The sequence below is a fragment of the Haliaeetus leucocephalus genome, unplaced genomic scaffold (genome assembly GCF_000737465.1).
Source record: "Haliaeetus leucocephalus isolate CR32 unplaced genomic scaffold, Haliaeetus_leucocephalus-4.0 Scaffold906, whole genome shotgun sequence".
NCBI classification, from domain to species: domain Eukaryota; kingdom Metazoa; phylum Chordata; class Aves; order Accipitriformes; family Accipitridae; genus Haliaeetus; species Haliaeetus leucocephalus.
Genome location: NW_010973342.1, coordinates 385,081 through 401,533, shown reverse-complemented (window position 1 = coordinate 401,533; position 16,453 = coordinate 385,081). Strand labels below are relative to the sequence as shown.

The following is a 16,453-nucleotide window of genomic DNA, read 5'->3' as shown; positions in this document are numbered from 1 at the left end:
GGGGGGGGGGACGGGGGACGGGACACGGGACATGGACGACGGGCCCTTTGTCTTAGTTTTTCTGCCGATACCATAAAGCACTTGGATGAAAATCTTAATGTGTACAGAATTAGCTTCTTTCCAGTATATTTATTTATTTGCTTTTGTGCCTGATCTATACATGTTCTTTAGGTAAGGAATCATAAACGTCTCATTTCCAACTAGGTGTTTTCTTGGTCCAGCCCAGTGTTTTAATGGGGGAGAACCTTACTTGGCATAAATGCTAGAGCAGCCGCTAAAGTAACGTTTCATCTGTGTAATCCAAATGAAGGTGTTGAAACATAATGAAAGGATTTTTTGCACTAAGAACGTTATTGTACCGATGATGAAAATCCAGAAAAATATTTGGACACTGAAACAGAATGGTGCTTGTCCCCTTGAACTGTATTTGACAGAGTGGCAGGATTTTGAGACGGAGTAAGTGCAGTGTCAGTTCATGCTGCTTCAGTGTATAGGTGTGTTAGTGTAAATACACCAAAGATGTCAGAGACTCCATGCAAAGGGCCTGGCAGAGGAGCGTGGGGCTGCAGTGTGTGCGAGGGAGGCTCAGGTCCGGCTGCGGCTTCGCTGGACTGCTCTGGTGCCCTGGGATGGCTTCTGCTGAAGCAGATTCAATTTAGTCCCAAAGTGAAGCACACGCACATGTAACTCTCTCTGAATTGCACTGCAAAAACTTGGATTCTGAATTTCGTAATAGTGGTCAGACAGAGTAACCTTTTATTACTGTCTGTCTGTTAAATGAGACTGGAAATCTCTTTCTGTCGTAAAACATCTTTGAGTCAGGAAAACATAGTACTAAATGAGTTCAGACTGTGAGAACAAGGGACAAGAAAAACATCTCTTACAGAAAGACACAAGCAAATTTGAATGCAGTTACTGAAAGGTGGTAAATGGAGCGTTTTGAACAGCAATGGTAAAGGCCAATTGTTGCAAATATGTATTTTGACCAATTTACTTTTATCTCTCAACCAAAACATTCCCCACAATTGTTGTGGGGTTTATATTTTAGTCAATGAGGTTTTGGATGATTATGTAAAAGTATAAATGTTAAAGAAAGTTATGATTAGATTTGGACAATAAACAAGAAAAAGGGAAATAGTAAGTTCTATTAAAATCAGATGTTGCTTTTATTTTTTTTAATTAGAAGTCTTTGTTGCCACAGAGAATAAATGAAGCCTGGTTCCTAAAAAAGTTTAGCATGATGTTACATTGTAGAAAACCTACTGTTAATTTTTTCTGGAGGTCACCTCATGTTCCTATTGACTCTCTACAGACTTTTTTCAGAATATTTAGAAGTGCTTCTGTACGTGCAGGTATCAAACCAGTGTGTTCCCACAAGACCTAAGAAAACAGTGACAAAATTAACACAGACCTCTATCTTAAATTCTGTGTGTATTGCAGTTTTCTGGTTCAGAATTCAAATTCAATGTTTATAAGTAATTATCCTATAAAAAAAGATTTTTTTTTTCTTCTGTATTTATAAATGCCTGAAATACAAAGCATTAAAATGGTTTTAAGAATATACAGTATACTTCAGGATAATTTCAATCTTAAAATTCAATGCCTTCAAAATAAGTTTTCTATACAATTGGAGTTTTTTGTAGGTACCACACACATTTTTAAAACTTACAGCAACCCCAGCCCCAAATAATACCCCAGTAAAACCTTCATCCAGTGATAATACTGGGTACTTTCACTCTTTACTGTGGTCAGTGGGGAACTGGAGCTTTTGAGCTCTTATGTATTAATTTTGCTTTATTCTTACTAGAAGAGTCTTGAACGAAAAATGTTTTGCAACTGTGTCACGAAATTCCAAACATAATCTCATCATCATGCACTTGACCAAATTTTATAGCAACTCTGGATTATTTTTAAGGAAAGCATTGTAAGATGAAATGTGAGGCTTTTGGGCTGATAGTAAGTTATTTACTACCAAATTTTCCACTTTGTATAATAAATAGTGAATAAAAAATCAAAATAACCAAGTGCACTTTAGAGGCTAAGTATTTCAAATGTGAACTGATAGTAGCAAAAATCAATGAAAGACAATTTTTGAACTATAGCAATATTTATAAATACATGCAAAGTAAAGCAGGAATTAAAAACCAAAAAATATTTCCTTTAAAAGCAAACTTTCTTTTTTTTAACTGTACAAGGCAGTGCTTTTTTACTTTTTCCTTTTTGCCAGTTTGATACCAAGCAAAAGGAAGCGTTTTGTGCTCCAAACCAGCTGTTAGGAAAGTGGCTTTGCTTCTTACTGCAGTTTAGAGGTTTCTTAATTGGTTCATTAATGATCACCAAATACTGCCTGTGGTATTCTGCTAACAGGTTTTATCTTCCAATATCCCACAATGGCTAATGAAATTTTTTGCAGTGATTCCTTAAAATTTTACTTTGGTTTTACAAAAAAATACTGTGTTATTTTAAATTAGAAATAGTACACATTTTATTTTCAAAATATTTTTAAAGTTTTGTACCATCTTTACCTTGAAGAGTCAAAATGCCTCAGTCTTAATTTTCATGGCCTCTAATTCAGTTAATTCAATTTTGAATGTTCTTATCCCGTGTACCACAGATTTTATTAATACAACACCCCGATTCTTGGTGATGTTAATTCCTTTGCTCTGAATGCAAGACTACTAATAAAATGCAATTATGTTTCGCTGCCCGTTGCTGCTGCTGTAACATATATGCTGATGTAAAGCAGAAACTGAACAAAGTCACAATTTTCCTGAGATTAGAGGTAGCCAGGCTGGCTGTCTCCTCGCCTCCTGCTACCCGCTTCCAGTGTCGGGCCACCCCCATGCCGCAGTTTAGATATTATTTGCTCTTTTGGGTTTCAGATTACGAGAGCAATTGATCTGCGTGACCTGTTTTAGAAACTTTCACGTTTGCTGGGGAAACCTAAACCAAATGTATCCCCTCAAGAGACAAATCAGCTGAAAACTGGCCAGTTGACATTTGGAAGCAGCCAGTGCTCCTCTGCAGTGAATTCTGGTAGGACAGCACCACCTCATGGCCTACGAATAAGTCGCCATCCAAACCCTTGGAAGTAACAGTTTTCACACTATTACATTCAGAGCTGAAGCTTCCCAAAGGTTTAATTTAGTTGGCTAAATAGTTGTTGCATGTCACTGTATCGGGGAATTATATCATTTCATCTTTTGAAGGTTCCAGTTTCCAAAATGGAGAATCCAGTAGTGTTTTAAAATAAAATCTTGTCTGTTCTTGGGCAACATTCTGCAAGAGCCTCTGTGAAGTCAATGGGCTGACAGTGCTTAAAATATAGCCGACAAGGAAGCTGTGTGGGACCTGGCCTTTCATATGTTTGTATTTTTAAAAAGTTCACAACTCTATTAATCAAAGGTAGTTTGTAGTGGAAAACTTCTCCGTACAAGTCACTTCTGCTTCAAAACTTTTCTAACTGGTCTTTCCCAACTGTAATAGTTTAGGTAAGAGCTCAAGCTCTTAATTTTAAAATTTATTTAATATAAATTTGGTTTCTGCTTATAGTATCTATTCTGTTTGGGTTTTATTCCAGATTTTTCAAAACACCTGCCTTCATTACATGCACTAACCATGGAAAATTTCCTCTCTCTTTTTTTTTTTTTTTAATATGGTTTAGACATCGGAAACAATTTTTTTTTGTAATAAGAACTAGCTTATGTTCTTACACCAGTTGCTGTATCTCCTCTTAGTACTGAGACTGTACTTTTTTTGGTGGGAAACACACAGTCCCTGTACATCACCTAATGTCTTATTGAAATTCTTAATTTCTTCTGAAATAGGCAGTAGGTATCTTTGGGTTGACTGTATGCTTGGAATTGAAAACATCATAGTTGTCTAGATATTAATATTACAACAATCTTAATTTTTTTGCTCTTTGCAGAGGGGATTGTAGAATGTAGTTACCTTTTCATGAATCTGTAGGTGGAATCTATTTCAGTAAGACAGTTGAAGATCAAGCTTTTTGGACATACTGAAAAATTAAATGTAAAACTTCTTTCATTTTTTCCTAAATTTATTTTTGTGGTTAATCAGACACTTCCATCAGCAGTGCTTGTCAATACTGCTGAGTCAACAGTAAATGCTGTGTCTCTTATGACTTTTGCAAGAGCCTTTCTATTATGTTTTGGTTTTAAGTATTTTTAAAGTTTCCTTTAACAAAGTACATCTTTTAAAAATTCAGAGTGGCAATATAGTGTGAAGTGTAACAGTCAATTTTATATGGTAGTAGAGTAGTTGCTTATTGTTCTGATGGAGGAGTAAACTTGATAAAATGCTATGTTTGTTCAGTGAAAATGACTATTCAGCACTGTCGAATTCTCTCTACAATATGTCACGGGAACCTACTCCAATCATTTTAATCGTAAACAATGCTGCTGCTTCTTGCAGTGAGTTAAACGTATGCAAATTGGAACCTACTGTTTCATGAGTGATCAATTCTTTGTTGGGAGTGGAAAGAAATGTTGTATGTATTGCTAAGATACTGAAGGAAGCATAGTCAGCGTCTCTGTTCTAAAGTATATGCATCTTTTGAAGATGCTGCTTTGCAGAGAATGCTTGCCTGTTTCTCTTCTTATTTAAAAATATAGCATGCTCTAAAATCGTAAGGAAAATCTCTAAATAGAGGAACATCTACCACTTCTAGTGAAGGCCCCAAGTATAAATAGAGCTGTGCGTGCCACCTGTGGTAGCAGATGGCAGCCATTCACAGCTTCCTTTTGTGCTGGACCTGCATTATATGCAATATTTGCTTTTATGTTTTAATAAGAGTTGTTTAGAAAATCTACAGTGGCAACAAAACACAGATATATGCATTAAAGAGGTAGTTCACAATGAAAATAAACTTTTTAAAGTACAAACTGGAACCTAAAGTAACTTAAAAATGTTACATTACAGGCTTTAATGTGAATTTATAGAGTGTTTTTTACTTGTGTGATGCTGACGCTTTTGTTGCCACCCTGTGGAAAACTGCTTCTGCTTCACTGTAGAAAATCAATTGGTTTTTCATGATCAGAACTACACTTGGGAGTTTTTAAATAACACCTGGAGTCTCCAGCTTTGATACTTGAGCTTAGGAGGTTATCATGTTAAGTTTCTTAAGTTGTAATTAAATATACCTCCTTTCACAGCAGATGCGTCTTTTAGCACGTTCCCTACTAGTGCTATCCAGCTTCTGCTCTCCCTTGTGCTGATAAAGGTATCTGTGGAGTTGAAATGAAAGAAACAGATTCTTTATATTTGGTCTTTTGTATTATTAACCCCCATTTCCAGAAGAGTAATTGAAAAAAAGTAATTTCAGTTTCTGGTGTGTGGTATTGACCCTTAAGGGAGTGACGGTGGGAATGGGAAGAGAAGAGGGAGAGCCGTAAGCGGTCTTCATTGTCAGGAAGAACGTAAGCCTCCGTATTCTGGTAGTGAACAGAAGCTCAGGAACATGCTGTTAGTATAATGGTATAACTGATGATGGCAATATTGAGAGGAAACATATTTTTCTCCCATGATTCTCATAAAAATGTCACTTATATCTGGAAATTCAGTAGCGTTCTTCCCCATAAGAGAAGTTTAGTCTTAATGCAGTGCAAGAGTGCTGCAACTATGAAGGGCATTTCTCTAAGCCCTCCTATCCTTTCAGGGAGAAAAGGAAATAATTTTATTATTTCAGGGTTGAAGGAGAGGTTTATATTTCTGCTCCAGACTTTCAGAGAAGAAGGAGGCTAATTTCCAGAGGCAAAGAATGGGAACTATGACGAGAGGCCAATGTTCAGGTGTGTTTGTGCTTTGTCTTCAAATTGCTTTCATCTATCCTTTTGACAGCTGTGTCAACTGGTGGTATAATTGTTTTGAAAACAGGCATATACAGCAAATAGAAAGTTGCAGTTACGGATGGGTAAATGGAGTGGAAAAAATGGATATGCTGAAATGCAAGTGGAATTTAAAATTGTTCTAGGTCCACTTGAAAGCTTAATTAGAGAAGATACAAAAAATTAGCCCAGAGGCAGTAAAAAGCAGGGGAGGGAGAGAGGCACTGACTGGCCAAGAAAATTGTTGCAGAAGGGAAGACTTTGTAGAGATAAAGTCAGGTTTGGCAAAATTCACATAGAGTTAACTTAACTATTTAAGTTAACTTTAAATCCCCCAAAGTTAAGATATTCTTTAGCTGTGTAAATAAAAAGAGAATTAGCAAAAAAGTGGATTAGTTGTGTAGCTGGAGTACAGATTGAGAATAGTTTAGGCATGGTCTCCAGACTAAATTAATAAGGAAAAAGCCATGGACCAGGAGGGTAAAGGCAAGATATGTACTGGGAATCAGAGCATGGAATTAGAAATCTGTACAAAATCTTGGGACTTTAATGCAGTCAAATTGTGGTTATCAGATAATCTCTGCATTGAGTTCAGACACGGTGGATTTGAGAAATCCCAGGTTCTGAAGGCAGTTATTTTTAATGAAAATACATTGAATTGAAGATGGTACCATTTGATTAGAGTGAGGCAAATTTAATGCCTATAATTAAGTCAGCAGAGGGAAACTGATAATGGCATCAGCAGGGTCTGATCCAGAAGTGGTCCAGAATTCAGAAAAGATTTTGAGGGGAAAAAGATAAATAGAAAGCAAGATACAATGCAGTATAACTTGCTATCGTACTAAAAATAGGATGTGCCCAACCAACTTGATGCTTTAAGAAAATCTGCTTTTCCTTCGTTAAGATGACCTCGTGTCTGATGGTAAAGTGTCTGATGAAGTGCTAATAGGAAGTCTGGAGGAGATTAGCAGAGAAAATATTAACTGAATAAGATGAATAAGCAGAAGCAATTCTTCTGTGTTGAAGGAAGAGTTGGGCTGAAGATGGATTGATAGCAGAATTACTTTTTGTATTCCCCAAAAGAAGAACAGTACTAAAGAAGATGAGTTTTAAAATCAATTCCAGAGTAAGATGGATCAGTAAAATTTACTGATGAGGGAATGCTGAGAGGAAGGAGAGGGAGGAGCATGATATGTTACAGCAAATGCTGAATGGCTCTGGGGTCTGGAGTTGTGGGGAGAAGAAAGAAATTCAGCAGAAGAATATGTATTTAGAGACTGAAACAAAGAATAAGCTTGAAACTAATCAATGAAAATGGTGGAAGAAAAGGTATTTCCAGCTGAGTTGCAAAGTAACCAACACCAGTGAATGCCCTTTTAGTCATCTGAATTGGAAGAGGAGGGATGTGAACTGGAGCAAGTGCAGAGGAAAGTTATGGGTTAGGCAACTTCATAACTACATTGTGAGAAGAAGCTTGGGGTCATTTGTCTGGGGCTACAGAAGTTAGAGGGAGATAGGATTATTGACGGTAAACTCAGACATTTCTGCAGGGAAGCAGAGCTTTTAAGGGAAAGGACTGTTTTGAAGCAAGAACAGATGGATAGAAGTTGGTAATCAGTAAACCTGGAAATTTGTCAGTTCTCATTCATAATGAGAGCAGTAGGATTCTAATAAAGCCATTCAGTTGGAATAGGGAGATGCTTTATTACTTTTAGGTTGGAGCTTGATAACTTTGTAAAGACTGTATGGTGCGCCTCTGATAACCCCAGATTAACTGCAGGTTGATGACCCTTGAGATACCTTCAAGATTTGTATTTGTATAATCAGGGATATTTTGTGTCTGCAGAAGATTAAGCTTAAGATTAATTTTTTTTTTAAATAAAATTCACATTCCCTTTAATGCTAATGAGACCTTTTTTGTAAAAATTGTTTGATTTTGTTGGTACGCTAATGACACATTGAATTCGAAACTATATCAGTAGTACATGGTAAGAAAAAGCAAAAGAGAAACAGCAGCAGTGCAGGATCGTAGAAGGTGCTGTTAGAATTTGAGGGAAAGCAGAACAAGTAGTCTCACTTCTGATGCAAATCTTGGGAACTAAGAGCTTGATGCAAGTATGGGCATAATGGTGTCATTCTAAATTCATGAAAATAGCTTTACAAATGAAGGAGAGGCAAAGTGGGGTCAGTGCAATTCAAACACACGATGACAATTTTAGCCTAAATAGAATGCTCTTTGTGACTAGATGAATTAATTACTGTAAGACAGTGTTCTTGCTTGTCATTCTGATTCTTTCTGCTTGTTAATCACTCCTAAATTGTAGCTATTGCAGTAATATTAAGATTTATTACTTGAAAATAGATTAGCAAAATTTTCTTAGTTTAGTGTTTGTTCACATATTAATATAAATGTTTTGAAATGTGTTTCTTATTTTACATTTCTAGTCTTTGTCATCTGTAGTATTCTTTCTGCCTATTAAGTATTATTGTTCTACTGAAACAGTGTATGACTGTTTTAAATGTTTTGCTTTCATAGTCAAGCTTAATTTACCTATTCAGCAAATTTCATGACGTACCAAGTCTGAGCTAAGAAAGAGATTACTATACAGAAAATAAGTTCCAGTGGCAATGGGAAGGAACATCTGTGGCATGGTTTAGCTTACTCTTTGTGCTTTATTGATCGTGTAGTGATTTCAGCATTTCCCTCCTTACTGTGTATGACAGCGCTAACACGCTTCACGAAACTTCAGATCTGCTGGAGGTACTAACAGAACTCAGTTTGCTATGAATGGGATTACATTTCCTGTGCTGTTAATCGCATGGAAAACTTTAAACATTAAAACTGGGAAAATTCTTATCCAATATGATGAGTTGTAGTAAAAATGAAACAGGAAAAAAAAATAATAAGGAAATATATGCGTATTTGCACAAGGAAACACTTCTTTCTAGTTGTACAAATCACTGTAGTCTTACTAAGTAAATTTTTTTCATCTTTTTTTGAAAAGCTGCTGATCTTTTGAAAAAAAAATTGGGGGAATTAATCTTCTATTTATCCAAACTATTCTGTGTTCTTTCTCTGTGGTTTTTTTTGTTTGTTTAATTACAAGGAACATTTGCATGAAAATAGGATTTTAAGACTTGAACAGCTTCTGATGCTTTTTCCCAGATACATGGAGTAAACCACATTTATTGTATTTGTGAACTAAAATAACTATTGTTTTGTAAAATTCCTTGCATGCTTTTTTACACTGAATTATTAATGAATGTTTGAGAACATGCTTTAGAAAGGTTCCCCCTGCCTCCCCTTGAAAATATATATCACTAATGTATGTAGTTCTCCCCCCTCCTCATCCCCCCATCACATCTCCTTCAAGACCTGCTAAGGAAGTCATATTGGTAGTCATGTCATTTCTGTGGCCAATTAAACTAGATTTCTATAATTCCTCCACTCTCTAAAATGAGCACCATCTTATGCTACGTTAAATCTTTTATATCACACTAAAGATTGCAAAAGTTCTTTCAGACTTTTAGGAATTTTTTCATCTTTTCAAAGGATCTTTGTAAAGACTTTTAATAAAGAAAATCAAGTGGATTTATAGTAAAATGTATCCACAGTGAAGTGGAAATCCAGAAATAGAAATTTGTTAGGGAGGTATGCTCCGGCAAAACTTTGTAATGATTATCAGATGACAGAGATACTACTTTAGTTTGGGCGCAAACTGGTCAGTCTTTTATGGCAAAAATAGAAAGCAGAGGGACAGCACCTTGCTCTACAAGTTCTAATAACTGAACTCAAATATTTGTATTGTATCTCATCAGTAAAATGTTTAAAACTTTGTGTGATCTTCTAAAATGAATTTATTTTCTAAAATATACATTAGGTTCTGGATTGCCAGTTTAGATAGTGGTTTGTGTTGTTATTATGTTTAATATTTTTAATGTGTAACATTGTAGTTATATTTAGTGTTTAGTAGTGTTTAGTTTATGCTTTTTTGGATAGAAGACATTTTTACTACTCTTTTCTGAGTTGTACTTTCATACAAGAGATATTTTTAGATTATTTTTATGTATTGACTGCTTGCAAAATGTGAAAATTCAAATGTAAAAGAATAAATTTTATGATTCTATTTAATGACAGAATAAATAATTTTACAAATTCATGTTTGAAGCATGGAATACTGAACTTTAAACATAAAATTAGTTATCTTACTGAAGTTTAATTATTATTTCTGTTCATCTAGATTTCTCATATTGGAAAGCTGAAAGATTTTCTTCTGCAGCACAGAAAGGATTACATTAATGCTTACAGGTAGGTGTGCATCGTGTTTAAATAGATTTGTTTATTTATTTTCAGATTTATAAAGTGAACTGTTTAAAAATCTGTAGCATAATGACTAAAACCAAAACATAGATTGCTTATTAATAGGCTTACTGTTAGCTAATTAAGATGAAGAATAGTGCTGTCACAAGAAGAAAATGGTCCTAAATAAAATGAGACTCAGAATTTAAAGAGAATTTCTGGCTCTTAGGAGTGAGTTATGAAACAAAACAACCTGGCAGTCTGAGTTCAATACCTTTTAAGGACCTACAGAGTAGATTTCTGAAGTGGTTCCCGAGACAGCAGAATACTAGATTCAGTGATCCAGCTTTTCCCTTTCACTCTGTGACACTAAACCTACCTGTTATCACTAAGTATACAGTCAGTAGCATCAGCAGGTCCTGGAGGAGAGTGATGCAAACTCTTCAGACTCCAGAATGTGAATTCCAGATGAAGGACACCATTGAGAACACAGTGTCAGGGGACAGCAGCACAGGATTTCCTTTTCTGTGACAAAAACTGTAGGCTTCAGTTCTGGTAGTTATTATTGTTTGGAGAAAGTTTTGATTCTCTTCAGCCATTCAAACATTCAAAACTGCTGTATCTGCTTACTTGCTGATAGCTTTAGTAGTAGGATTTTTAGAAGATTAAAACACAGTTTACAGGTTGGTATTAGTAAGAAAAAATAAGAGTATCTTGTGATCTGCAGATTTAACATTCTTAATGAATTACTAAATCAAGTTAATCTAAGATCTAAATGTTACGGCAACTTGTATTTTGGTGAACCGAGTACAAACAACCATATCATTTGAGAAATGAAAAGCTTGCTTTTTGATGACACTATTGTTATGTGCAAACTTGGTAGTCATATTATAGGTTGCACAATATTTCATTCCAGAAATAGAAAATACTTCATAGGTATCTCCACTTATTTAACTTTGCTGTTGTAAATAGAAGTTTAACGGTTCTAGTTGAACTACTTACCATTTTATTTTATTTCATATTGTCGAAATGGGTTTGTGACACACGACTACTACAAATATTTATTTGAAAAACGTAGATATCCTCTTTGTGTCTTTGTAGTGTAGACCCCACAACATCTAACTAATAATTCCTTTACTTCCTTCTCAGTCTGTAGGTATGTCTAAGATAAAAAATGAACAGTGCTGGTTTCAGCTGGGATAGAGATAATTTTTTTTTCTAGTCGCTGGTATAGTGTTATGCTTTGGATTTAGGATGAGTAGAATGTTGATAACACACTGATGTTTTCAGTTGTTGTTCAGTAGTGTTTAGACTAAGTCAAGGATTTTTCAGCTTCTCATGCCCAGCCAGCGAGAAAGCTGGAGGGGCACAAGAAGTTGGGAGGGGACACAGCCAGGACAGCTGACCCAAACTGGCCAAAGGGATATTCCATACCATGTGATGTCATGCCCGGTATATAAACTGGGGGGAGGTGGCTGGGGGGTGCAGATCGCTGCTCGGGAACTGACTGGGCATTGGTCAGCAAGTGGTGAGCAACTGCATTGTGCATCACTTGTTTTGTATATTCCAATTCTTTTATTATTATCAGTATTTTATTTTTATTATTATTACCATTATTATTTTCTTCTTTTCTGTTCTATTAAACTGTTCTTATCTGAACCCGTGAGTTTTACTTTTTTTTTTCCCCTGATTCTCTCCCCCATCTCACTGGGTGTGGAGGGAGCAAGCGAGAGGCTGTGTGGTGTGTAGTTGCTGGAGTTAAACCACAACAATGACATACAGTGAATGCTGTCTTTCAGGGAAATGTATTTGTGTGGGGAAAAATGCTCACCGAAACTGCCTGGCCTTCGTCACGTTGTCATTTAAAGTGGGTTGATCTGCCACCCTGGTTATGCATAGGGAAAGAGGTGTTCTCCAGGGTTCTGGGACACCATTTTATTTTGAGATTTGTGGTTCAAACCCAAAACTTTTAAAATTTCAACCAGATGTAAAATTGGAAGAATGTACAGTGTGTGCAATACAGAATGCATCCCACTTGGGATGCATTAAAGAACTGGGATGCACTTTTTATAAAGATGCCAATAAATTTCTCCCAAGTGAAGTTTCCACTTTAAAGAGAATGTCAGCAAGTTGTTCTTGAGGTGACAAAGGTGGATCATTGTGGCAATGCCTTTCTTGGGTGGAAGCGTGTGGAGTATCACTTAAAACAACTATATGTCTTTTTTTCACACTCATCTGAGAATCACACAACTCACTTGGTTGTTTTGGTTTGGGGTTTGGTTTGGGGAGTGGGGAGGGGAGTGTGTGTGTGTGTATATATCCAAATGGAATAGTGTAGGTAAGCTTCCCCTTTTAAAGGATCTTCTGAAATTTCACAATTTCCTGTGTTGTATTTCTCCAGTCCCTCAACATAACTGCAGTATTGCATGGGGTGAGCCAGGCCTGTCTGCATTCCAATTCTGCCACAACCCTGACTAAAGCTAAGCTGTTGCTGTAATTAAGGTAGAGAAAATACAGTCTAAAATCATCTTGGATTGAAGACACTGAGTCCCAAGTCAATTTAATACCTTTCTCCAAAAGGCTTTACAGATACCAAATAGGAGCGTTATCGAGACAGATATCCATCCCCCAGGAGAAGACAATAGGAACAGATGAGCTAACTGCTATTCCTTAAGCTCGGTCCACATTGGAGGAACAGTCTTTCTGAGAAACAACTTCTATGCCTGAAAGGGTCTTTCACAGTAATAGCCATACTATACAATCATTGGTATCAAAATGTGTGCCTAAGTTGCCAGAAGACTTCCAGCACCTGTTTTTGCTTCCCTGAGATTCTAAAAGCAGTATTTTCTTGGTTCAAAAATAAAACAAAAAAAAACAAAAAAAGATTTTGGCATGTTCTATAAGTGTAAGGCCATGAGAGCTATTCGTAGTCAGTGCTGGTGAAAACGAAGCTCGGGGGGGCGGGTGGGTGTCAATTCTGTATGCGAGGTGTATGAGGAACTGCTTTTCCAAGCAGCAAGCAGAAATGGTGTACAGCTATGTGTTATGACTAGCTCTGTGCTTTTCAGCTCCTGTTGGAATAGGTCATGAACAACACTAGGTGGAGCTACCAATTTAATACTGAAATAACTGGTTTTATTATGTGAAAACTTCATGTGAATGCATAGGCTGAGAAACTGCAAATAATTGCAGTAAGAGCAAACAGTCAGTAGCAGTTAAATTTTGGGTACCATTTGTATTTTAACAGTAGCGTGCATAAAATTGAAGTGATAAGAGGAGTAAGAATTTGGCCAAGCTATTTTGGTTTTTAAAAGTTTTCAATGTTCTTTTTGTAAACTATTTTAACCAGTTATCATTGTAATTCTCAGTGATTTTTACCTCCCCACACCTTAGGTATTAACTATGGAGAGGAAAAAAGAAGTGTAATTTCCTTTATTAAACCATAAAATAATCCTCCAAATCTCATCTGTGATTGCAGTTGATCCTGTCCTTAATGGTCCAACTTATAAAATAGTACTGTCAAATTCCATACTAGATTGTTTATGCTGTTCTACTTTGTGGATGCAAAGAGGATCATTGGACTTTCTCTACAACACATGTTTTAAGGAAAAATAATAAATAATGAAAACACTGAATGAGTAGCAAAGACTGCATGACTCATGTTATTATTGGTTGCACCTACTAAGGGAAGGACCACCGATAACTTTATATGTACCATTGCTTTTATTTAACATTAGAGCCTTGTTTTGAAGAAAAATAACTTAAATTATTTTAATTATTTTCTTCCTGGTTTCATATACACATTTCAAACCTAACAAAGTCCTTTGGATGTCACACTCATGATCAGTGAACACAGTCAGTGGCAGGGTATTTTATAAGAAACGTGTAGCTAAATCATGGGACATTGCATCATCACTGTTTCTGCTAATAGTATTTGTCTCTGAGCTGTCACCTGTGGTGGTGTTAACTGTAGTCTCTCTCCAAGAATTTTTGGAAAGAAGTGAAACTCAACAATCAAGAAATGCTTTATGACATCTCAGAGTATTTGAAAATTCATTAGTTTCTGTTGGAAAATGCTCTGACAATACTCAAAAACAGCAATGGTAAACAGTATTTGGGTATTTGTTCATATCTGGTTTATAGCTTATCTCAAGGACTTCCTCACCAGCTTTTTCAGGTGGGCTTATTAAGCTTCGTAGTGGTGTTCAGAAAGCACATGTGGGGTATAGTCCTTGAGGCAATGTATAAGAAAAATAACCAAGGACTTTTCCTTAAAACAGAACTGATGAACTTTTTTTTAAGTTTACTGGATAATCACAAAAGTAATTTTCAATTTATGAGTAAATATGGTAAACACCTGACATATATTAAAAAATTATCCCTGCTAAATTGTGATCTTTAAGTACTTTCCCAGCAATGTTGCATTTGGCTAATGTGTATCTTTAGTGAGTTAGTGATGCACAATAACTTAAAAAAAAAAAAAAAAAAAAGCCCCTTCCTGACTTTATAAAGTCTGAATATCAGATTCTTCTCTTGTAAGTGATATGCTGATGAGACTTTATTGACTTTAGTGGAATAATTTCTCATTTATGTTGCCATAACAGAAAAATGAATAGTACCTTTCCTTTTTTCAGTTCTGTAGAAAATGAGCTGTAGGGGTAGGTGGCTATTTCTGTCATTTCCCTTTGGTCATAAACTGGTCAGAACAAGTTGATCGCTCTTCCTGGAAAGGAGAAGGCAGGGACTCTTGGTTCCTGAAGATGTTAACAAGATGTGGGTGCTTTTTTTATTAAGCAAACTGTGATCATTCCTTTCAGATGAGGATTGTTACTTACCTTCCCATTTTTAGTGTATGACTGCTATACATTCTATATATCCTTTCTCTCAGTCCATTTGCTATAATGCATTCCTACATCGCTTTCTGTGCTGTGTGAGATCCGATCTTCAGTCTTTGGTAAATTGTCTGGTGTTTCATCTGTGAACAGCTTGTGCCTTTGCTTTTCATCATCGGCTCCTTCATGTTTTTGATCATTGAACCACCAAGACAGTTTGTATGTTTGTGTTAAATATAGTTTGAGGAACTAGCTGTAGTGCCCTAACGCTTGGGAATTTGAAATGGTCCTCTTGGGATTCCTCCACAGCCTCCAGTTTCTCTGAAGGATCTTTCAAGGTTTAGACAGTTTAAAGACCAGTAGTTATTCCTACTGTTTTAATCAGACATTGGAAAGGAATTGAGAGAATTCTAGATTTTGACCACAGAACACCTCATACTTAAGGAAAATAGTTGAGAGAAGAGCTTTCCATCTGGGATTATTAGACATCTAATTTATTGTCTTTTGCAACTGCAGAGATACTGGTGTAGTTCATCAGTGTAGCGTAGGTTGGTTCTGAGTAGAAATGATGCTTTTTCCACAGGAAAGGCTGGATGGGTGGCTTCTGATGTGTCTTCATTACATGCTTGTGAGGTCCTTCTGTGCAGTTAAGTGTTTGAACATTTCATACGTTGTTTATTGCAAATAATATACTCTGAAAAAATTCTTAACAAATTATCTTTCTGTCTTAAAAAATAATGTTGGTGCCCAGTAATTATGACTTTTGCCCTAGCATTTATCTCTCTAGTAAAGCTGGAGAAAAAAAAAGTCAACAAATCACGTAACATGTTTGCTACCTAATAGAAAATAGTTGAATGCTTACCCTGTGTTTTGTGGAGAGTGTTCCCTTGGCTTAACCAATAAAAAGAAAAGAAGTAGCCATTAAAGGACTCTAAAAATAGTGTCTTACTGGCTCCTGTACAATGCCAGACTTCTTTCTTGTCTTGACTTAATCACGTTTTTACAAGAAGCATGGCTTTGTTATATTAAAATAGTGAAACATGTAGATGATCTGTAAGGACTTTCTTTGTGGAGGAGTATATAGTATTCTTCTGTTCTCCAGGGAATTATTTTCAAATTATTTCTCTTCTTTTTCTATCATACTAAGTTCATATATCACATTTTAGAAATAGTAATTCTTCCTAGCAGCATTCTGGAATTTCTCTGCAATATTTTACAAAACCAAAAGTACTGATTCAGGTATGCTTGTACTGCCTGTTTTAGTAGCTGAAGCTTCTCCACAGACCTAAAAAAAAAAAAAGTAATGTTTTAAATATGTTGTTGTGGAATGTTTTGTCATTTGAGTAGACAAGTTTTTACCTTGAATTTATGTCGGACAGCATGTGGATGCAAAAGGCAGTAAATTAAAATGCACAAATTGTAATAAATAATGTTTAAATTTAATAGTTAAATAAGAAATAAAATAATTTAAAACA

The 16,453-nt window shown here is 35.8% G+C and overlaps 1 protein-coding gene across 2 annotated transcripts in view; it reads left to right on the top strand.

Moving 5' to 3' along the window:
* Positions 1 to 16,453, top strand: part of STX18 (syntaxin 18) — a 66,838-nt gene that overhangs the window by 23,666 nt on the left and 26,719 nt on the right. For both annotated transcript variants that reach the window (XM_010583459.1, XM_010583458.1), the window contains exon 2: positions 10,088 to 10,155. In XM_010583459.1, coding sequence (XP_010581761.1) covers positions 10,088 to 10,155 — 68 coding nt within the window. The remainder of the gene's footprint in view (positions 1 to 10,087; positions 10,156 to 16,453) is intronic.